This window comes from Schistocerca americana, chromosome 3 (genome assembly GCF_021461395.2).
Source record: "Schistocerca americana isolate TAMUIC-IGC-003095 chromosome 3, iqSchAmer2.1, whole genome shotgun sequence".
NCBI classification, from domain to species: Eukaryota; Metazoa; Arthropoda; class Insecta; order Orthoptera; family Acrididae; genus Schistocerca; species Schistocerca americana.
The window spans coordinates 768,575,921-768,600,846 of NC_060121.1; the positions used below are offsets into that span (position 1 = coordinate 768,575,921).

General features: G+C 41.8%; 1 protein-coding gene across 4 annotated transcripts in view; it reads right to left on the minus strand.

Annotated features, from left to right (window-relative positions):
• Positions 1-24,926, minus strand: part of LOC124605807 (UDP-glucosyltransferase 2-like) — a 98,660-nt gene that overhangs the window by 16,801 nt on the left and 56,933 nt on the right. For all 4 annotated transcript variants that reach the window (XM_047137712.1, XM_047137713.1, XM_047137711.1 and 1 more), the window contains exons 2-5: positions 15,345-15,527; positions 9,583-9,764; positions 7,754-8,210; positions 4,430-4,652 (exon numbers count right to left, since the gene is read on the minus strand). In XM_047137712.1, coding sequence (XP_046993668.1) covers positions 4,430-4,652; positions 7,754-8,210; positions 9,583-9,764; positions 15,345-15,518 — 1,036 coding nt within the window. In that variant the 5' untranslated portion in view covers positions 15,519-15,527. The remainder of the gene's footprint in view (positions 1-4,429; positions 4,653-7,753; positions 8,211-9,582; positions 9,765-15,344; positions 15,528-24,926) is intronic.

Consider the following 24,926-nt stretch of genomic DNA (forward strand, 5'->3'; position numbering starts at 1 on the left):
CTGCATTAGAACATTACAGGACTGTTTTTTCTACACGTCTGTATTAAGTTACAATTTTCTACATTTAGAGTAAGCTGACATTCGCCACACAAACTGCAAAATTTTGTCTAAATCGTCCTGTGTGCTCCTACAGTCACACAACGACGATACCTTCCCGTACGCTACAGCGTCAACAGAAAACAGTCTTAAGTCGCTGCTCACCAGTCTGTTAGGTCTTTTATGTATATCGAGAATAAAAGCGGTCCTGTCACACTTCCCTGGGTCATTGCTGACGATGCCTTTGTCTCTGACGAATACTCGCCGTCAAGGATAAGGCACTGGGTTCTATTACTGGAAAAGTCTTCAAGACACTCACATATCTGCGAACCTAATCTGTATGTACAGACTTTCGTCAACAATCTGCAGAGAAACACCATGTCAAATGCTTGAGGAATATGGAATCTCCCTGTTATCCTCCATCAGTGGTTTGTATGATATCAAGTGAGAGAGGTTCGCAAGAGTGGTGCTTTCTAAAAGCGTGCTGATTTGTGGCCAGAGGCTATTATGTCCCAAGAAAATTTATTATATTCGAACTCAGAATGTGTTCAAAAACTTTGCAGAAGACCGATGTTGGTCTGATTTATGTGGTACAGTTCTTTTACTTTTATTTTATATTGGAGTTACCTAAGCCTTTTTCCATTCGCATGGGACTTCTCGTTGGGAGAGAGATTCACCGTAAATGCAGGCTAAGTAAGCGGTCAATGCCACAGAGTGCTCTCAGTAGAACTGAACTGGGATTCCATCTAGAGCTGGTGACTCATTTCTCCCCAACTCTGTCAGTAGCTTCTCTACACCACGCATGCCAGTTTCTATCTCCCTCCATTAGGGAATTTGTACGACACTCAAACGACGGTATGTCTGTACGTCTTCTCGCGTAATTTCTTAAACGTGAAATTTAAAGTTGCAGCTTTCCTTTTCGTATAGCTCACTGTGTACTCCATGGTATTGACCTTTCCATCGTATCGACTTTGCCACTCAACTTCTTAGGTCATCAGTCCCCTAGAAATTAGAACTAGTTAAACCTAACTAACCTAAGGATATCACACACGTCCATGCCCGAGGCAGGATTCGAACCTCCTGCGACCGTAGCGGTCTCGCGGTTCCAGACTGCAGCGCCTAGAACCGCACGGCCACTTCGGCCGGCTGTTTAATTATACCTGTCAGTCTTCACGCAGGGTGAAAGTTTCCTATCTTGAGGTGGCTGGCTTGTTCGCAAGTGTTCTCGTTGTACCAGTTCCCACTGCTGACTGCAATCAACCCAATGAATTGTTTCAAGTGTTTACCAGCATTCCATACTTGCCCAAAAATCAGTCATACAATAGCAAACATATTTGTTTGTAACTGGAACGCCTGCAGTTTGTTCAAGTCCCTCCACGTGTTTGTGAGTTGGCGGCATCCCTTTTGCCGTCTACCAGACTTTATACGGTGCAACTCATCTCAAAAGTGGCAAGCACTTCAGTCACGTAATCCCTGTCTGGCTTTTGAGATAGCTTCTACCACCAGCTGTCTCGTCAGCAGCATCCGGTGACGAAGTATTACAGTATGTTGTTAATCACGAAGAGTTTTGTAGCAGAGGTATTCCCTGGATCGTGGTATTCATAGCGCTAAACACAATTTCACGTGAAATATCCAGAGCCAAAACACACTGTCTCCGGACCAATGTGCCCTGTGAGTCGGAAACCCATTACATGACCGCGAACCTCGATAATATTGCACTTCTTCCCACTTTGTGCTCCACTCTCAGCCACCGCCCATAACAAGATCCGACACCGTTAGAGTTGTGTGGTCTCTCAACATTTCCGTTCTCCACGGTGGTACGACCGCTGTCTCTTCAGCACAGCAGCTATCTCTAATCCACTTGTTGATGAGTGAGCGTATACTGACGGTCTCATAACTCTTCTTATTGTACAGCCTATGATACTTCCGCTTGCGCCGTTATCGTGCTACTCTGGTTTCCTTAGAAATGATTTCGGAGAGCGATGTGGCTTAGTCATTTTCTCATTAACCAATATTCGCATCTATACTCCACAAGCCACGTTATGGTTTATGGCAGAGGATGCCATTCTTGCCGCTTTCACATCCCCCTATCCTTGTTCCATTCGTGGATGATACACGGAAACAACAACTGTCAATAAACTTCTGTAGGAGATCTAATTTCTATGACTTTCTCGTCGTGGTCATTTCGCGAGACGTGTGCGGGAGGAAAGACTATGTTGCCCTTCTCTTCTCTGAATGTCCGCTCTCGGAATTTCAGCAGCAAACTACTTCGTAATGCGGAACATCTCCCTTGAGCGTCTGTCACTTCTCTTTCCCTCCGGAACGCTCAGAGCACAGTAATAGCTTCGTCATGTTACTCCTGCGCCATCAGAATATGTTACTTTCGTATTTTTTAAATGAATAATTTATGTAATATATTTTAATTACGTAATAATAATAATTATAATAATAATAATAATAATAATAATAATAACAGTTTTAATAATATGTAATAATTTTATAATAATAGGTAATAATAATAATAAGCTAATATGTGATGCAATTTTTAATTTCTATATTAATTGCTATATTACTGTGGAGAGTATCTGTTAGTGTATTGGATTAAATAAGGACCGTCATTAATACTGATTAGTGATTAAGTTGATACTGACAAAGTGAACAACACATCTGCTAACACTTAAAAAAATTTCTGGTGCACTATGCTTAAAGAAAGAGCGGGAAGACAGTTCATAATGGACTGTTATCAGGTAAATCTGTTGCATGACGCCCCTATTGTTGAGAATATTCAGGAAACATTGGCTGGGAAACTACACCTTGTGATTGCAGTGCTGTGCTAGACAGCCTCTGAGTATGGAGGTAAGAGACTGTTCTGTTTAAATAAATCATCTCGCCACGCTGTAGTAAATATTGTATTTCCAAAGATGGACGGAGAGATGTATCATCATCCTTATTTGTGGTCACGATAGTAAGAAATGTGCAAAAACAAAGACTAGCGGTTTCCTGATTTTTCTATTAGAAGACTACAGTATTATAACCACAAAGTTTTATTCTTAAACTCTTGTTCCATACTGTTCGTATATCCGTTCAGTTCTTACCTATGAAACTCTTTTCAGGGGAATGAACACTCAAGATACAAACCTGGTCTACATAATATTGATAATGGGTCATAACATTAACAAAGAACCGTAGCCATTATCACTGCATAGATCCGTTGAAAACTTTGGACTTTTAGCTGCACCATGTGAATGCATTTACCAATCAGTTACACATTTCATAAATATCCTTGATTATTGCTGCGCAGCTGCTCTATTATGACCTTGGAAAAACATCTAGACTGAACATAAATTAACCAAAATAGAATAAACAATAACTCAGAACATCATTTTCACCAACGAAAAAACTGAACATTTTTTGCTAAGTATATAAAAAGAGACTACTGAATCAAAGTTATTTTAAAAGACTTTTAAACAGAACATTTAAGCAATGCGTTTTATACAGTGAGAAATTGCTTAGATAACAAAGAAATTTGATATTAATAATAATGAAACATTTCTATCCTTTCGAAACACACTTTCGCACGACTACGTAGTTCCTTTTTTCTGAAATGTCTTACAACAAAGATTTGCAATGGATACTAATAAAATTTTATTCTTTTTCTGGTCTCAACATTTGATACATCACGGGAGGGGATGGTGAGTTGGGGGTAGGGGGGCATGCTGACTAAATTTTTGAGGCAAGTGTATGGGAAGTTGCGTTACAGAAAATGGAAACCATACATCGTGGTCCTGGTTCTGGTGTCAGCCGACAGTATGTGTATTGCGTGCCCGGTGTGTGCAGTGATTGGTGGCGAGAAATGAGCAAACAGTTTAGCGGTAGCTTTTTACGGAATGATATTCGCAAGACTATGTTAACATAACAGCATTGTACACTGAGGATAAATTGGAATAGGATGTGCTGTTTTTAAACAGTTGGTCAGTTATTCAGGAGGGTGGAGATTCTAAACCTCAATAGGCCGTCATGGTTTCGGTTTTTCGTGATTTCTCTAAATTACTTCAGGCAAGCGTCTTGATGGTTCCTATTACGTATCATATCCTTGACAAGCAAGACCTGCTTGTATGTGTGAATTATGTTTTAGTTCTTAAACTGCAATACCATTACAGGTCCAATGTCCTGATCCATAGGTGAATAAAACTAGCGCTGTTACTCCTACTAAGTACAGTAAGAGTACTTTGAAATCATTACAGAGATGGAAAAGAATTGTTAACAATAAGCAGGTATCCAGGCTGAAATCCTGACCTGGAACTCAAGTTATGGCGAATCAACCATACGGTTCCCAAGTAACCATTACTTCTTTTTGGAGACAAAGAAATCATCGGCTTACTGGAGGACTTACCCAACACATCCTGCTGTGGAAGCCACTTGGCGACCATGACGTTGGCGGGCTTTCCCGGCAGGGAGTCGTCCTCAAACTTCCAGAGCACCCTCTGCGGCAGCTGTGAGAAAGCTTCCAGCAGGACTCGCAGTGTGTCGCCGGGGAGGCTGCTGCTCTTCACGTTTGAGCCAAGGCTGAAGTAGATGGCGCCCTGCTTCGCTCCGTCAAGAAAGCGCTGTATGTCCTGTTAGACAAATAATTTCAGCAGGTAAGACTGTTTACCTCCGACCGTCATGTGCCTCATAGAGTACTTTTATTTGTTTTCTAATATCATTTTACTACACAGTGAAATGTCAGAAGACTCTGGACGGCACTTTCCGAGTAGTAGTGTAGTAAAATTAAGTCAAAGTCACAGTTATGAACATCTTTTAACATTATGATCTAAGACTTATTAGAATACAACCTCAGCTTAAAGAAAGAAATTGAGACACTCCACTCACTTTTTTCCAGAACTTCCACATTTCAGAAGTATAAACAGCATAGTAAAAGAAGACGACTGAAATACTCCACTCAGCACCAGGTAATCTATCTCCATAATTAATGCGCTATACGAACCTGACACTAGATTCGGGGATGACTTGCATCCTGGTAGTGCCTTTGTTTACCAATAGGTATGTTTGGTTGTACTTGAAGATGTGCCTCTACTGCTAAAACCACATTTACACATTGACATTGTTCCTCACAAGAGACTTCCAATCATACTGCTCATCCATGCAGTGGAGTCTGAATTGTGCGAATGAATTCGTGACGTCCTGCCAGAAAGGTCACAGTTTGTAGTAACTGACGGAAAGTCATCGAGTGAAAGAGAACTGATCTATCGCTCCCCGTAGAAGTACACTCCTGGAAATTGAAATAAGAACACCGTGAATTCATTGTCCCAGGAAGGGGAAACGTTATTGACACATTCCTGGGGTCAGATACATCACATGATCACACTGACAGAACCACAGGCACATGGACACAGGCAACAGAGCATGCACAATGTCGGCACTAGTACAGTGTATATCCACCTTTCGCAGCAATGCAGGCTGCTATTCTCCCATGGAGACGATCGTAGAGATGCTGGATGTAGTCCTGTGGAACGGCTTGCCATGCCATTTCCACCTGGCGCCTCAGTTGGACCAGCGTTCGTGCTGGACGTGCAGACCGCGAGAGACGACGCTTCATCCAGTCCCAAACATGCTCAATGGGGGACAGATCCGGAGATCTTGCTGGCCACGGTAGTTGACTTACACCTTCTAGAGCACGTTGGGTGGCACGGGATACATGCAGACGTGCATTGTCCTGTTGGAACAGCAAGTTCCCTTGCCGGTCTAGGAATGGTAGAACGATGGGTTCGATGACGGTTTGGATGTACCGTGCACTATTCAGTGTCCCCTCGACGATCACCAGTGGTGTACGGCCAGTGTAGGAGATCGCTCCCCACACCATGATGCCGGGTGTTGGCCCTGTGTGCCTCGGTCGTATGCAGTCCTGATTGTGGCGCTCACCTGCACGGCGCCAAACACGCATACAACCATCACTGGCACCAAGGCAGAAGCGACTCTCATCGCTGAAGACGACACGTCTCCATTCGTCCCTCCATTCACGCCTGTCGCGACACCACTGGAGGCGGGCTGCATGATGTTGGGGTGTGAGCGGAAGACGGCCTAACGGTGTGCGGGACCGTAGCCCAGCTTCATGGAGACGGTTGCGAATGGTCCTCTCCGATACCCCAGGAGCAACAGTGTCCCTAATTTGCTGGGAAGTGGCGGTGTGGTCCCCTACGGCACTGCGTAGGATCCTACGGTCTTGGCGTGCATCCGTGCGTCGCTGCGGTCCGGTCCCAGGTCGACGGGCACGTGCACCTTCCGCCGACCACTGGCGACAACATCGATGTACTGTGGAGACCTCACGCCCCACGTGTTGAGCAATTCGGCGGTACGTCCACCCGGCCTCCCGCATGCCCACTATACGCCCTCGCTCAAAGTCCGTCAACTGCACATACGGTTCACGTCCACGATGTCGCGGCATGCTACCAGTGTTAAAGACTGCGATGGAGCTCCGTATGCCACGGCAAACTGGCTGACACTGACGGCGGCGGTGCACAAATGCTGCGCAGCTAGCGCCATTCGACGGCCAACACCGCGGTTCCTGGTGTGTCCGCTGTGCCGTGCGTGTGATCATTGCTTGTACAGCCCTCTCGCAGTGTCCGGAGCAAGTATGGTGGGTCTGACACACCGGTGTCAATGTGTTCTTTTTTCCATTTCCAGGAGTGTATTTCAGGCCCTCTGCTGTTCCTAATCTATACAATCGATTTAGGAGACAATCTGTCATTTACGGTCTAGTAAGTCGTCAGAAGATCAGAACCAGTTCCAAAATGACTTAGACACGATATCTACATGGAGCGAAAAGTGGTAGTTGCATATAAACATAAAAAGTATGGGGTCTTGCACATGAGCACTAAAAGGGATCCGTTAATTTTCGATTAACCAATAAATTCCATAGATTTAATGGCTGTCCATTCGACTACATACTTAGATATGACTGTTTCGAACAACTCAAACTGGAACCATCACAGAGAACACGTTGCAGCGAAGTGAACTAAACAATGCATTTATTGGCGTAATTATTATCCGAAGCTGTCATTAATTATGCATGTGAATCATATGTTTACTTGTTAATTGTATAGTCTTCAGAAAATAACAGTTTAAAAAGTACGGTCTTGCTGCGAAGCTACAAACGGAAATTTTTCTAGCGGTGCATAAGAGTTCCGTGAGAAGCTGCTATGGATGACCTATCAACGGCCAATTTTAAAGAAAATATCTATTGAAACACCAGAAAAAAACGGTCCTAATGCCTCTCAGGAGAGACATCCTTTATGTGGATCACGAGCCATTTATTAATAATGTGTATAGGATGCCAGATAGCATTGCACGTCGCTCAGTGGACCTCTCGATTGGCCGTTGATAGGTCATCCATCGCAGCTTCTCACGGAACTCTTATGCACCGCTAGAAAAATTTCCGTTTGTAGCTTCGCAGCAAGACCGTACTTTTTAAACTGTTATTTTCTGAAGACTATACAATTAACAAGTAAATATATGATTCACATGCATAATTAATGACAGCTTCGGATAATCTGTTGACGTTTAACGTACTGGGAATAGGAAAGTGAAGAAGAGAAATGTAATGAAGTTGTGTAGTGTTCATTACATCCTAAACAAGATAGGAAAGATGGTGGTAGTATAGTAGTCTTTCGAGGCCATAAATAGTTCAATGTAATCACATAAGTAAAAATGGGCATACCTGTGGCAGTGGGTTACTCTTTCCTGTGATATGAAGTCCTGTCATTTGTATTACGTTGGGCTGCAGCGGCTTTGGATAGCCGGTGCAGTAGTGGTTGTTGGCGAGCAGCAGGCTGATGTTGTACTGCAGCTCATGAATGCTGTGGAGTTCGCTGCCGAAATGTTTTCTCATTGTCTCATCCTGCCTTGGCCCAAAGTCTCCGGGCGTCCGGAAGGACTGAAGGGTGTCGTAGGCGTTGTGAGCTCTCTCCCAGAAAGTCATGTGGTCCGTGTAGGTGGACTGGAACTCCGGGAAGTAGGCCGGGTTCACGGGGTTGCCCGCGATGCGGTGCAGGTGCGGGTACAGCTCCGCCGACCAGAAGCCAACCACAGGAGGAGCGCCCAGCTTCTGCACCATGCCGAGGTAGCAGAAGTGCAGGAACAGCTCCATGATCACCACGTCGAATTTCTGACCGTACCTGAAGCAAATGACGACGATGCTGTGACTAAGCGCTTCAGCCTAAAATATATACCGACAAAAACACATGATTTATTTCCAAAACAATTTTGGTGGAATACTTCAAGTGTTCGGCATCGTATCAACAATGATTTTTGTCCCATTTCTCCCTGTTGCCTACGCATAATTATGCAAATCTTTAGTCTCTGTATTTTTCCAACAGGGAACTAGCTACCGTCTCCAGTTTTGTAGTGGAGGCAGTTATGTCTTAATAAGGTGTAACAGCCAAAGCGCATTACATGGTCGAATTTTACTGAAATATCTGAACTCTGCACATGCAACCATGTCTCTACCAGCAATGCCGTTGCCAGTATAGACAGTCATCCTCAGTAGCTTTAGCGCTGAAAGTAGCAATATGTACTATAACTACAGTTACTCTGAATGCAGAATTCAAAAGAGATGGGCTAAACTTAAGCTATGCGTTGAAGTTCCAGTCAAGTAGTGGGTTCCACAAATCCTATCAATTTTTCAATGTAGGCCATGAAGAACCGTAAGATAGCAGAAATTCAAAAGGTTGACGTCTGCAATATCTTATTTTCGTAATAGGTGGCACTCATTGATATTAATATTTTAAATATCGTCCGTCCCCATCATTTTCTTGATCTTAAGCGTGAGTGCAATGACCGAATAGCTGAATGTGTGCAAAATCTGTGGAATAATCACAAAATGATAACTCATGCAGAATAGGTCGCTACAAGCTCTTAATACATAAAATTGGAAAATAGCTTGTGAACTGCGAGAAGAAAATAAAAGTTTACAGAGGTATATGAACGAGTACACGAACTGAAATAAATATTTATTCAGTAATGGAAGTAGATACGACTGTCTTAAGATGAAATGAAAAGGTTTAAGTCTCACTGTAAAAATAAAATAAAAATGAAAAGATAAGCCCGAAGAAGTGAAACAACGAAATTGCGCACAATACTAATACTCAGGCGCGAAAATGAAGTACGTAGCTATAAAGCAGTTGTCAAATGACCGAGTTCATGTTTTGTATATTAACGAATGTGTAAGGTTTTATACACACAAAAGACAGTAATTTATTCTGGAAAACTCATCATGCAGCTTTATCAAAAAATTGAAATCGAAGAAATTCATTCTATTCTATACAATCACTCAAGGACCTCTATCACATTCGTTGTCTTCTAATAATGGGTGAGAAACGATGATGATAGTAAATAAAGTTTATTGTCTCTATAAAATGCCAATAGTAATGGTTTTCCAGTTTAACTAATAAATTGCCAGAAGGGAAACAAAAAGTTCTGTGCTCGATCGTTCTTTCTTGGCCTTTTCTTTCTGGAATGTATCATGATTTATACAAAGATTACACTTACTGGACTAGTTCCTTCACAGCCGGAAATTGGAACTGAGCTTCACAGTCAGATACAGCAACCCCTCCCATGAAGTTCGCGGCATCGAACTTCGGAAGTTGAGACAACTGGAAGAAATCGACATCTCTTTTCCACTTTTCGTACATGAAGGATACATCGACTTGGGTAGTGTTTGGCGGTGGATCCTGCAAGGTAAGTAAAATGTAAATCAACACAAATCATAGAATACCCCTGCAAAACAAGTTCAGAAAACACTAAAGTTTTTCTCGCGCTTATTTCCTTGGATAATCTTGTTAGGTAATGTGTGTGACTAGGGCCACCCGTCGGGTAGACCGTTCGCCGGGTGCAAGTCTTTCGATTTGACGCCATTTTGGCAACTTGCGCGTCGATGGGGATGAAATGATGATGATTAGGACAACACAACACCCAGTCCCTGAGTGGAGAAAATCTCCGACCCAGCCGGAAATCAAACCCGGGCCCTTAGGACTGACATTCTGACGCGCTGACCACCCAGATACGGGGGGCGGACGTTAGGTAATGAAAGGAGTACTTGATAAGAACGTACTTTAAAAGAAGACCTGTGGGTCGTATTTCCTATTTATCTGGTTAGAAAGCTTTCAGATAGGAAATTATGCGAGCGTTTCGTGTGACTGTACCAAAAAAAGGACCTCAAATTTACAAGTCATTCTCGTATCGCGTATCGGAAACAAACACAAAAAAAACTCTTTAAAGTTTACTAGTCTACATCTAAGCACGTTGAGCCGGGCGCGGCTCGTGTTCATGACGTTTATTGCTTGGCATCTTGTCATTGCGGTTATGGCATCTCTTTCTTATTCGATTTACTGGCGTCACTAAGTTGCTGGCTTGCCTGCCCGTGAGTGGCAGCAGCAACGCTTATCGATAGTGCATACTGTGGTACTATCTTTGGAGCGGCCTCTATTATTTCCGAGCCGTCGTGTGTCGAGGGAGTGAGTTGGGACGGAGCAGCAGTGAGGTCTGGACAGCCAGTACTCGTCCAACCGTTGGCGACACACGTGTACTGTCCGACGGAAGGATGTGGTCGCGAGAGTGCACGACCACGTCAAGGGCCGCATGCAGGGAGTTTTAGTTGAATGGACCGTGATATTCGAGTAGTGCAACTTTCACTGGGGTGTGTGTGTCCGCCCGTCGTAGTGACCTCATGGCATAAGTTGTCAGTCCACGATTTATACTGGGATCTTTCCCGTGCCTGACTTGAGTGGGGACGACCGTTGGTTGGTCGTTCGGTCGGTCTTCGCAGCGGAAGACGTGCGTTTGGTCTTCCGATCGCTTCCGGCTTCCCTGTGTTTGTGCCGACTTACAATTCGTCTGTGTTGTTTCACAGTGACTGGTTTTAGTATTGTGAGCTGCTAATGGAATTGTTTTCCCAGATCCATGTGTATCTTGTGATTTTGAATGAGCAGTTATTTTAATGCTGTCTGCGTACTGGATTTGGTGGGGATTACGAGCGGACATAAGGTCGGTTGGGGGCGCAGCAGCGAGCAGGTCCGTGCAGCGCAAGGGCAAGCCAGGGCCGCTGGCGGCGTGATGCCCCTGCCAGACCGAGGAGGGGTAGCTGCGAGAGCGACGACTTCGTTGCACACCGAACCCTGGACGTTTACGTTGAGTGAAGAGTTAACTGCTAATGCAACCGCGACTATTCTGAGATCTCGGCTTTGGTCGGCTGGTTGTTGCTCCCAGGGCCGCTGAGCCTGGCGCCTACGACTGAAGTGTTTCGAGGCAGTGAAATATTGCAGATGTCTTTCTCTATTTGTTATTAATCGTTGAATTTAGTATTATTCTTATTATTGAAGTGCATCCAGCGGTATTTTCTGCCTTGTGGCCGACACCCCAGTTACCTGCCCTGTAGGTTAGCGTACTTTTCCGGCAGTAGTTCGACAGCCTCTTGTATTGTACTAAGTCTACCTTGGTTCTAGTGTTTCCTTCGGCCATGAGTGTTTGCTGAAGACGTAGTGTTGTCTGTCCCTTGCCTAAAAATATTCCTTCGATGTACCGGTGATCGGACGTTAGGCAGATTGGTTAGTCGGTCGGTCGCCGCATAAGCTGCCCCTACTTTGAGTTGCCATCCTGTTACGTGAGTTCAACCCTTGGATGCCTGTCTCACCTTACCTTATGTTTGAGCTAACTTCCCAGGCCGACCCTTGGAACACTTGCTGAGAATGCTTGCCGTGATTCCTTAGATGGTGATGTTTGTTTTAAGGATATTTGTAATTTTCTAATTATCGTTGGTGTGGCCTTGACCCGAGCAATAATTTCACTTCTTTGGTGATAAGTCCTTCAGCCGTTTTACAGTTAGTTTTTTTAAGCAAACGTGTTTTAAAAGCAGGGGATTTACTTTAAAATTGCTATTTGGAATTGTTTTCCTGACTTCTAATTCAGTCCTTCAGCCGTTTATTTGAAACTGTTTGTGGCCTTCAGCCGAGTAATAATTTCACATCTTCGGCCGTGTTACAGTTTGTTTTAAAAAGAAGTATTTATCTTGATATGTGCTATTTGGAATTGTTCTTCTGACTTCTAATTCAGGCCTTCAGCCATTTGTTGTTTGAGGTTATTGTTGGCCTGCGGCCCTAAAATTGTGGAATTTTTTATCTATGATAAGGCCTTGAACCGTCATACAGTCAATTGTGTGTTTTTTAAGATATTGTTTTAAATATTTAATTTCGTTAAATAAAGTTTACGTATTTGTTGTGCAACCGAGAGTAACTGATTATGGCCCCATCGACAATCGTAGCCTTATCCTGCCCCATGCGGAGAAACCAGCTCTCATATGTATTCCACAGACCAGCGTATGATGCACGGCGAAGGCTACTTTGCAGCACTGCTGGTCATTTCCTTCTTTCTTGTTCCACTTGCAAATGGAGTGCGAGAAAAACGACTCTCTGTATGCCTCCGACGAACCCTAACTTCATTTATCTTCGCGGTCCTTAAGCGAAATGTACGTTGGCTCCAGTACAGTCATTCTGCAATCAGTTTCAAATGTCGATTCTCTAAATTTTCTCAACTTTCGCGCAGGAAGTAAAGTAGTCCTCTCTCCAGGGGTTCCCATTTAAGTTGACAAAGCATCATGATAATACTCGCGTGTTGATCGAACCTATAGGTAACAAATCTGGCTTTCGCATCTGAATTCATTCGATGTCTTTCGTTAGTCCGCCCTACTTTCCTAGTATTCTTCCAATAAACCAAAGTTGACCATTCACTTTCTCAAACACCGTCCTAAAGAGCATGTTCCATTTCATATCACTTTGTAATGTTACGCCTAAATGTTTAATCGATCTGTTGGTATCAAGAAGCACGCTACTAAAGCTGTATTCTAACATTGCACAATAGTCTCCATTAACTTACATTTTTATACATTTAGAGGAAGCTGCCATTCATCAGAGTAACTAGAAATTCTGTCTAAACCATCTTGCGTCCTCCCAAAGTCACTCAACGTAGACACCTTCCGTACACGGAAAGAAACGGAAGATAATCTCTGGTTGGACGACGATAAACAAGGGGGTCCACAGTCTTAAGTACTTTAAGAAGTTCAACTAAAATATAAATTTGGAGTGCCGAACAGAGATTTAAATGTGAGTACAGCTTGTCAACCACTGAGTCTCCTCGTCCTGTCAGATGGAGGAAACTGGAATACTGTGAGGAGGCTGTAAACATTAATAACGCCCATGGCTCTTGTCACAAACTAGACAGTTATCTGTAAGGGGAGAAGTATGTGAAGTTAAAAGGAATGCCACTGAAGGAAGCAATTAGGGGAACGACGACCTTTTTTTTTAATGAGAACGTTTGGGATATTAGGCCGCATCATTATGAAACACTAAAACAACGATATAACAGAACTGTCGAAAGTCTCTTAAATGACCGACTAAAGAGCAGTTTAACTCCTCTGAAAGGATTTTATTAAAATTAACATTGACGTAGATCCCTTATGAATTTATGATGAAGTTGTTTCTTCTCGTACTTAGGGTGAAAAATTCACAGTTCTTTACATGTTAGTATAATACATTACATGTTGTGTCAAATGATTGTTTACTTTATAATAGCAATTTATATTTCTCTGTAGGCAAAGTTACTTTAATTAATAGGCTGTGCCGGCCGCGGTGGCCGTGCGGTTCTGGCGCTGCAGTCCGGAACCGCGAGGCTGCTACGGTCGCAGGTTCGAATCCTGCCTCGGGCATGGGTGTGTGTGATGTCCTTAGGTTAGTTAGGTTTAAGTAGTTCTAAGTTCTAGGGGACTTATGACCTAAGATGTTGAGCCCCATAGTGCTCAGAGCCATTTGAACCATTTTTTAATAGGCTGCACAATTATTTCCTGAAAAAGGAAAGGTCTAAATATATCAGTTTTTCATTGGTAAATATTTGTTTTAAGTTGAGTCAGTATCAAGTCAAACTCAACTCCAAAGTCGTCAAAAAGTGCTAAGGCAACAAGGGAACTCAAGGTTGCCATGTTAAGTATAGTCTTAATGAAAGTAACTGAACATTCACTTCCTGCGAGCTGGTCTTTCCGTATGGCCTAGATTACTATGAGAATTACTTCTGCCGTATACTGACATGCTGAAGTTGTTATCCACAAACATGGAACCAAAGAGAGGTAGACGCCTATTGCCAGCGTACAATCTACTACTCTCCGATAGTTCCATCGAAACGCAAGACATGAAATACGCTTTCAGTTCACCACCAACCATCTGGTATGCCCCACACTGTGAGACTGAGTTTAAGTTCTGTTTTAAACCCCATAGATTGGTGATACTAATCTGCCATGTGTCGGCACAAACTCTAGGCTTGGAGGAGCTTCTACCGAGTGAAATGGCTGCCTCAATGGTATTGGACTGAACTGCCTCTTGGAAGGATGATGGACAAAATCCTCGTCCCGCAACTCTGATTTTGGTTTATCCTAGTTTCCATAAATTGCTTAAGGACAATGCTAATACGACGCCTTCACAGAATATACGGCACGTGTTCCACTCCAGCCTTCCCCAACCTAAACTTGTGCTCTGTCTCTAACGATCTTTCCATCGACGGGACGTTAAACTGTAGTATTCCTTCTTTTCTTGTTTCGAATAGCCTACAACAAGAGGAGTGGCACGGCAGAGCCTTGTATTAGAGATCCTTCTTTTGGCAGCGGGCCTTCGCTACATGCGTTGTTATGGTTTTTGGGTTCACGTCAATGGTATGGAAGCGTTTGTAAATTAATATTTTAATTATCTTGCTTCATTTCCATATTTTATTAATTATGTGATCTGGTAAGGTTGGAAAGCCAAATTTAACGGAATAGTTTTATTTGTAGAACATACAGTACGGTTTCTCTACCTACAGTAACACACTACGCAAAAGGAGACAGAAGCTGAACGTAACACAAACGTACTGCACAGCATTTTATTTCGAATTACCAGCAGCTGGTGGCATATTTCGTATTCCACAGGTACTTCTCTGGGTTATAGTTCACCAACTACCCTACAGTCGAAATTTTTCGCTATGCTTTGTAACTGATGAGGAAGTGTGTTCTTCTGGAGAGCTTTTATTTTAACCACGTAGTAAAGAACTCTTTCCTCGCCTTGTATCAACACTTACAGTAAGTTTTCTAGATAAAGGGAATCTTGGAGACGTTTTTCCCGTAGAATAATTTGCTTTGATAAGTGTTCCCTTAATACGTCAAATACCAATTTTCCTTGAATGAAGTACACAAAATTGCACCTTTCGTAATGCCATATAAACGTTTTGTATTTCCTTACCTTCATAGGGTCAGTGGTGATGATGGTGACGTGGTGACCACGTTCAGCGAGAGCTCGCATGATGATGAGGAAGGGCAGCTGATGGCTGATGGACGGCGTGGGGTTGATGCCCAGGATCCTCGCACACGCGCACGCATGTACCAGCAGCGGCAAAAGCAGCACGGCGATCTTCATGTCGTGTTGCTGAAAGAAAAGTAGCCACATTACGCTATTCATATTCAGGATGTCAAAAGCCAAGTACAAATAATTTTAGTGCTGTTTCGGAACGGAGTGGTGAAGCAATTTACGTTATTTAATTGAGCTTGTTACACTTTTCATAATGCGAGAATACTATTGGGATACTGAGGTTTCAACTTACGTTCATGTACGCAGAGATTACCCGACAAGCGAAGTTATTCAAAGTAGTAGCACAGATATGCGTTTCATTTGTAGTAGAGGAAGTACAGAATTGCATTAACGAAAAGTAGATTATGTGTCGTGTCTCTACTCTTTGCTTGTTATTTTAAGGCAAGAGACTAGCTCCGAATTGAAAATGCTTTTAGGTTCGTATCCAAACAAATGCTGGGAATCATAGTATTATACATTTTCATTTCTCAAATGTTTAATTACGTCACTACTACCATCGATAATCGGTTCTATCACAAAATATGCTCCAAAAGATGTAATTAATCTTAGGGTTCTATGCGACTCTATCACGCATCTCTCACACGCCCCCCATACAGCTTTAATAACTCCACAGATCCCGTTCTAAATTACCTTCATGCATGATATTAAGACAGGCGTTTTGTAGTGCTCTAAAGAGAAGATATGTAATGTATTCGTGTCGGGATTCATCAGAAAATATGACTATATCATAACCGCCAAAGTACCCCGCTAATACGTGTGAAACACATACATTTTTGTTCATGTTTCTCCCCTATAACGTTCTTAGACCAGTATCACAGAATCTCTGAAAAAGACAACTACGGGGAACGGAGACAATAGACTCGTTATTCAAGCAGGTAGCTCAAATGGTGCCATTACAGGTGTTATCTTTAAATTGTGTGAAGCTTTATTGAACAACAGGAGACCACTGCGAAACCTCCGTACTTTTATAGTTGTAAATAATAACAGTATTTGCAATAAGTGTTATGGTTGGAATAAGGGTAGTTGACGACAATGACAAATATGTTTGTCGTTTCGGAAAGTGTATTCGTTTACAAAAGTCAACATGTACGAGAGGCAGAGATAGTGGACTACCGTGATGGTGATGGTTATTATCTACGGCAATGCTATTTACAAATTATCCAGTTAATAAGTTCGTTAAAAATAAAATGGTATTTTTAATAAGATAATATGAAAAGGGAGTCTCTTATTCTTGATTTATAAAGTAGCTCGTAAAATATAGGTACGAAGTTGGGCATCCATCATACCCTTTTGCCTGTAGTAGTTAAAAGTCTCTTTTGTGTTTAAAATCTCCACAAATAGTACTTGAAACGTGGCAATGTGCTGTGCACCAATGACCACGCTTCATATAAGCAATAGTTTCAAGAACTTCATAATATGAAGTGGATTCACAAAGAAACCCGGTTGTGGTACGGGCAATAAAACTAAAGTTCTAACGTTTTTAATTACGCTAGAGCCGATTAGAAAGCAGCGGGCTGGCAGAGAGACAGACGGCCAGAGCGGAGGTAGCGTGCCGAAGGGTTACGATAAGAGCCGAGTCGGTCGCTGTGGGCCAGCACGGTGACTTGCAAGAACGTGAAGGCGGAAGGACACAGGAAAGCCGGGGGTAGCTTAGAAATACGACGCACCATCCACAGTCGGGCACATCTTGGGGATGGAGAAGGTGGACTGGTCCGACCAGAGGCTCCCGAAGGGTAAAAAAAAGTAGTTCATTTGAAAAAAAACTTTAAATTAGAACAGACAAATAGATTAAAATTTGCAGAAGAGTGCAAATCAAAAGTACATCTTCGCAGAAAGCAACAGGGAAAGTATAAGGTAAAAAGGCGTCTGCTTTAAGGGCAGAGATGGTGGCTGACGTTACAAGCTTTTTAGTGGGGGAAAAGGAGCGCACAGCTCGCCATTGTTGAGGACTAGTGGTTAGACCGGGGAGCAGTGCGGATGGACGGTAGTTGCGCTCCAACAAGATTACCAACTAAGCTTTGCTTCTTGGCTACATCTGCATAAGAATGTGACAAAGTAACGTTCGCTTAGAGGGTGAAGTTATTTTGACTCCGAATAAATGTTTATCTTAATGTGACATTTTCTGAGGTATAGAAGCAAACAGTTAATCGAGCAAAGCCTAGTGCGTGCAACAACACGACAGTCATTGAACAAAGTAAGTCAGGTGCTGTTTTCTGCCATTTGTTTCCATCTACAGGGTGTTTGGGAATTACCGTTATAAACTTCTAGATCCTTCGTAGGGTACTGAGTACACGATATTTTGAGTAGAAACCCTGCTGTTAGAGTTCTGTTTTTGTTTTCTGCCAATGATAATTATGACCAATTGGTGAACCTCATGCTTATTTTTATGTGGGGTATCAAGTGTAAGTAAGAACTGAGTTCCGTGCCATCCAGTAATACACCTGGCCTTGTGCACTAAAATACCCACGTGACAGCTGAGTGAATGATATTAAAACGATCACAACTGAGATTAGCCTGATTGAGACAGCAACCAAAAGCAATCGGTATCCGACAGTGGTTTTAAACCCATTCAGAGAAGCATATCCGTCTGACCGGTATGTGCCTGGATTCTGGCGTGCAAACTACAATTTTGCAACTTTCTTGTAAAAGAAATTGCATCAAAGGATTTTGAGCCAACGAGTCTCTAGAATGTAACCGCTTTTATCAGATTCGTGTTGCATTATTTAGTAGCACCGGAATTCCTCTCCAAGAGCCTTAGTTCTACGTACATACTAACTACTGCCAGCTCTTACCAACTGAAATCGGGACCCAACTGACCAGGCCACAGTTGTCCAGTTGCCTAGGGTCACGAACCCACGAGACGCGCAGCAGGGGATGTCGTGCTGTTAGTTTTTCACGTCGGTCGTCTGCTGCCATAGCCCATTAACGCCAGATTTCGAAACACTGTCCTAAGGGAAACGTTCGTTGGACGTTCCACATCGATTTCTGCGGTTATATTACGTATTATTGCTTATCTGTTACCACTGACATCTCTACGCAAAGGCCCTTGCTCCCAGTTGCCTACCACTGTGTTGTTGGTGGTGAGAGATAATGCCTGAAATCTGATATTTTCGGCAAACTCTCGACACTGTGTATCTCGGAATACTGAATTCCTTAACGACATCCGATATGGAGTGTCCCATGCGTCTAGCTCCAACTACAATTCCGCATTTAAAGTCTGTTAATTCTCGTCCTGTAGCCATAATCACGTCGAAAACCCTTTCAGACGAATCAGGTGAATGACAGATCCGGCAGTATACTGCCCTTTTCTTCTTCTTCTTCGCGGATGGATCACTTAGGACCACGCGTAATCAAAATTTGTTGGCCTTCCTTTTCGCCCAGTATTCCTTCATAAACAACGAATAGGCTAGCTTTCGTTGGGTAGACCATGTATGTCGGTTAGTTTTTCTCTCTTCTTCCTCAGAACCCCGTGTGTTTGTGATTTTTCTGATTTCATTTCTATCATGTAGATTTGGAGACCCTACTTCTCTCAGCTCTTTTTCCGTCTGTTTGTACCAGTTCGGTCTTGTAGTTTTGTTCTTTAAAAATGTATGGATTTTGGGCATTAACCTGTTTGAGTCCATTCTTTCTAAGTGCTCCATGAATTGGATTCTTCTCATGCGAATTGTGTCTGTTATTTTGGAGATATTTTTATATATTTCTGCATTGGGTTTTGGATAATATACCCCATCTTTAGTTCTTGGTCCTAGGATTTTCCTCATTATCTTACGTTCTTTCACTTCTAATTCCTCTTTTAGTGTTCTGTGTTGAAGATTTAGTGTCTCAGATGCGTAGAGAGCTTCGGGTCTAATTACTGTTGTGTAGTGTCGTATTTTGCAGTTCCACGAGAGACTCTTTTTGTTGTAAATGTTTTTTGCTAACTGAAACGCCGTCTCCATTTTCTGGACTCTTGATCTGACAGATTTCTTTTCATTACAATTTTCTGCAATCCATTCACCTAAATATTTAAATTCTTTTACTCGAGAGATGTAGTTACTACCAATTTTGAGATCAGACGGTGCATCTTTGACGTCAGTCATAAATTTTGTTTTATCAAATGAAATTTGTAATCCTATTTTAGATGCCTGTTCTTGTAATAATTCTAGCTGTTTCTGTGCATCAGTAATGTCTTGTGCGATCAGTGCCATGTCATCAGCAAATGCTAAACAGTGTAATTCTATGCCCTTATGTCTTGGTCCCAGCCTGTGTGCTGGTGCACCTGCTTTTTTCCGTTCTCTAACAACTTTTTCAAGAGCACAATTGAAGAGCACTGGGGACAGTACATCCCCTTGTCGTACTCCTGTGTCTATTTCAAATTCTGTGCTCAATTCTCCCATAAATTTTACATTGGATTTGGTCTCCGTGAGTTTCTTTTATGATGTTTGTTGTCTTTTGATCTAGCCCAAATTCTGCTAATACTTCAAAAAGCGATTCTCGGTCTATACTGTCATATGCTTTTTTAAAGTCGACAAACCTGATGACATAACTTTTGTTTGAAGTACTATGTAAATATTTCAATGAGTTTTTCAAGTTTAGGATTTGTTCTACGCAAGATCGACCTTTTCTGAACCCACCTTGGTATTCGCCTAGTTTTGAATCCAGCTGAGGTTCTGCGCGGTTTAGTAGGGATTTAGACAGAATTTTGTGTGTTATTGACAATAGAGATTCCACGTTAGTTGTTGGGGTCTGTTTTACTTCCTTTTTTGTACAGAGGATATATGATTGCAGTCTTCCAATCTGTGGGGAATTTTTCAGTTTTCCAGATTTCATGTTTAATTTCTTTGAGTTTTGCAATAAGATTTTCTCCTGCATTTTTCCGTAATTCTGCGATGATTTGGTCTTCTCCTGATGCTTTGTTATTTTTCAGTGACTGAATTATCTCTTTAATCTCTTGTAAACTTGGTGGCTTTGAGTCTGGGTTTCGTTGTGTACGATGGAACTCAAATTTTTCAGCAGGCTTTTCACAATTCAGTAATTTAGAAAAGTATTTTGCAAGATTTTCACAGTTTTCGGTGTTGGTACTTTGTTAATTTTTGTTTGAACACTCTGTAGAAATTTCGGGAATTGTTTTTCTTGAAATCATTTTCTATGTCTTGCAATTTTTTGTCTTCGTGTTGTTTACGGACTGTTCGTATTGCTTTTGTAACTGTTTTCCTGGTATCTTTGAGATCTTCCAGGGTCTTTTGATTTTTGTTGCACAACCAATTTTGCCACGCCTGTTGTCTGAGATTTATCAGTTGGTCACACTCATCTGTCCACCAGGGGTGTTTACGTGTTCTTGTTTGCGGTGCTACAGTTTCAGCTGCATTTAAAAGTCCTGCTTGCAGTTGTTGCCAATTTTGTGGTTTTAAATTTTGCGTTTCTTTTGTAAATTGTTCATTGCCATTTATCTTTTGTACATCATATTTACGGTGTGGAGATTTCTTAGTGAATTTTCTTTTTTCTGGAATGACATCTAGGGAGAATTTTGTTGGGTAATGGTCGGAATCTAGGTCTAGTCCATTAAGGACTGTAAGTTTCATTATTTCTACTGTACTTACGCGGGAGATCATTACATGATCCAACTGATATTCACCTAGTAATGGATTAGGTGAGATCCAAGTTTTCGTTTTCGAGGCTCTTTTCTTGAAAAATGTTGATTTGAAAAATAGGTCATGGTTTTTGCAGATTTCAATGAGTCGCATGCCATTCCGGTTGGTCTGTGTATGCCCTGACCATTTACCTACCCAATATCGATATTTCTTTTCTTTACCGATTTGTGCATTGAAATCGCCCATAAGGATTTTGACATTGTTATTTGGGATTTTTTGGAGAATATTATCTAATTGGTTCCAGAATTCTTCTACTTCTTCTATTTTGTTTTTGTTAGTGATGTTAGTTGGTGCATGTCCGTTGATTAGGGTGTATATCTTATTAGCTGATTTTATTGTCATCGTGGAGAGCCGACCCGAGTAAGATTTGAAAGTTGCGACTGAATCAAGTATTGATGTATCTACTATAAATCCAGTTCCAAATTGTGGACAATTTGCCATGGCTCGTTTTCCAGGTTTTCCTTTGAATATCCTGTATCCTTCCGAATCAAAAGGATTTTCATCTGTATATCGTGATTCCTGAAATGCAATAATTTTGATTTTACGTTCTCTGGATTTGTCCAGGATGTTTTTCAGTTTTCCCATTTTTAAGAGAGAATTTACATTAAATGTCATTAGCCAAATTCTAGATTTTTGTTTGATTTTGTTATTAAGGGGTTTTGAGGTACTCCGATTTACCTCCATGCACACTTCTGTGGTCTCCTCAGAATCCTAATAGACCACTTGCGGTTTTTCAACCGTGGGATTTGACCCACTGGGGTAATTTGTCTTTGAAGGTGCTGTATCCATGTTGATTTAATTGGACTGGGTTTGTGACTGAAATTGAGATTTCAGTCTGGTTAAGCTGCCCTTTTATACCTTTGTTTATGCGATACTATGACCATCCGCATATGTGCACATCGTTATCCCATGATCTTTGTCACCTCAGCGTAAAATGGTAGAGTTGGGAATACAACGTGATGTGTGTCTAAAACCGTGTTTTAGTTTTATTACGTGATAACTATTTCAGAAGCATAATTTAATCAAAAATACATATACAAATGTTATCAGATTAAACAGCAGAAAAAAGTTATAACAGGCTTAAAGAATTCCGTAGTTTACTTCATTCCAGTGGGATGCACAGGCATATCTGCCCACGGTCGTTTAACAGAGCACCAAGGAGAAGAGTACAAGTGCCTTGCCATGTCTAGAGGAATACCACTTCTGAAGTTTTTCGTAGCACTTACGAACATCAATACTAAGCCTACTCAGTGATTTACATACGCCCCAACTCGTATATTTCCAACTGTGTGCGCATTTGATGGAGGGACTCATTGAGGTACTACACTAATGTAGATCTACCTCTTCTGTTTCAAAGTAGCTTGTTTCCGCTATCTGAATCAGACTGTGGTGCAACTGAGAGGGAAGACGCAAGCTCTGAAGTGTGTTTCGGTTTGGTTTTCTTATTATTGTTTAGTGCTACTATTCCATTTGTTTTTAGTGGCATGGCAGCCATCTACAGGGTGTTTGGGAATTTCCGTTATAAACTTCTACATCCTTCGTAGGGTACTGAGTACACGATATTTTGAATAGAAACCCACGTCCGGAACCCCCCCCCCCCTTTTCCGTTCTATGACGGTTTCAGCTCAGGTATAAAATGCGTGCACGTCTGCTGAGGGAAGAGAAAAGTCTCAGAGTTGCTTGTCCTGGTATGCAACAGGGTAGACAGGGTGAAGTCTACTACGTTAGTTACCTGAGGTTGGATCGTATGAAAAGTTTAATTTACGAGACTCTTGTAGAGACAGAGGAAGATCTGCTGGCACGTGTTTTGGCGGCTGCACTAAAAACTGGAGAGACACCAGGTGCGATGGAAAGTGCATTCCAGAACATTCTTCAAAAATGGTTCAAATGGCTCTGAGCACTATGGGACTCAACATCTTAGGTCATAAGTCCCCTAGAACTTAGAACTACTTAAACCTAACTAACCTAAGGACATCACACACACCCATGCCCGAGGCAGGATTCGAACCTGCGACCGTAGCAGTCCCGCGGTTCCGGACTGCAGCGCCAGAACCGCACGGCCACCGCGGCCGGCGAACATTCTTCCTAGGTACATTGGCCGTAACAACGTTGATGGTTGCCACATCAAGCCGCTGTTGTAATGCGTCTGTACTATTCTGTACGTGTAGTATGCTGGGTTCTTTTTTGTTTCGGAATATTGTAAACACGTAATGTTTACGTGTTAATACAAATATGTTTAAGTGATATATGTGTGTTTCGTAATGTCTAATTTCAAACTGTTACCCAATAATTGTACTGCGTCACGCCTAATTAAATTTCTCGAGCAGATATTGGATGAGTTCAACATCTAAACTGAAATCGTGCTACAACGGAAGCGTACGATTCCGGTCGTGGGTTCATATTCAGAATATTATGTACTCGTTCCTCTCTACAAGCCCTAGAAGTTTTTAACGGGGATTTCCGAACACCTCGCTGGGGTTCGTTATGAGTCTGTAGCTTTTGCTGTGGGCAGAGAAGAAATTTTTGGTGTGCTTTCGTTTGCAGCACACTGGATTAGCGTAATACCAGAGTGGAGAAGTACTTTACTAAAACAGAAGTTCTCAGAACTGATGGTTTGATTTCCAGAATACAGCTGATTAACCTGTATAGCAGTAGCATATTGTTGCATCTATGTCGAGGTGTTGTATATAATTTTCACGATACTTTTGTGTTTTTTCATTCGTGTTGAAAATATTTAATTCTGCTCTGATACCTTCATTGCTACTCATGTCTTGTCTTGTGCGCGCCTTCATCCTCCCCATTTATGATGCTTCAATTATATTCTCTTGTTATTTCATGGTAACCTAGCTTCCGTTTCCACGGGACAACACAGGAATAGCCAAGACTTTCTAGAATAACGTGACGGTCTCTTTCTGTTTATTAATGCCCAACGTTCTGTTAATGATACCACGTACAGATTGAACTCTGGAGTATTTTATTGTAAGTACCAAAATCATCTAAACTAGTAGCATGTCTAAATAGGAGATTTGAAAGACTTATTCGAAAACTGAATTATGTAAAACATTTTTTTAATTGATTGGATATTTTCCTCGGAATGCCATCATTTCCGTTTTATTGCTACAAACTTTTATGTTGTGTTTCGTTACGCTGATGTACTGGTCTTTAGATGTCATCTTCATTCTTTTAAATAATAACGAAGTCATCTGCAATCAAAAGCAGTTTGAAGTATTCCTCATCCGCTATCTTAATTCCTTTTTTGTTAACATTTCTATTTAGAAAGAATGAAAACAATACAAATATTAAAAAGCGTAAGTGGTAGTCCACACAGAATTGTTATACTTCGTAAATAATTATTTATCGCATTTGGCTCACACGTGTGTTTATTGCAATAGGTGTATTTTTGTAAAGCGTTTTCCTTGTCTCTATTTGATGATATGTATATTCACATTCAGACATAATCTTCCATAGGCCATAACGGCTCACCATCAAAAGTCTCCTCGAGGATGGTAAGGGCCATATAGATTTCTACATTAAATTCTCTGTGTTTTTCTATAACGCTCGTAATTGCAAACAAATTGGCTGTGCATGAACGACCTGATCTAAATCCATGTTTTTCTCAGAAATAGAAGGTTTCGTGATGTTATTCTTGCGGTTATTGATTGTCTTAGTTTATACTTAGCATCTAGTGTTTAGACGACTGATTTCATGATAGTTTTTACAGTCGTTGTTTCCCTTTTTCATCATGACTACTTGCAGCTGGTCTATGTCTCGATTATTTGAAATGAATCGTAGAATGAATTTTTCCGTTGGCACAATAGGACTGGAC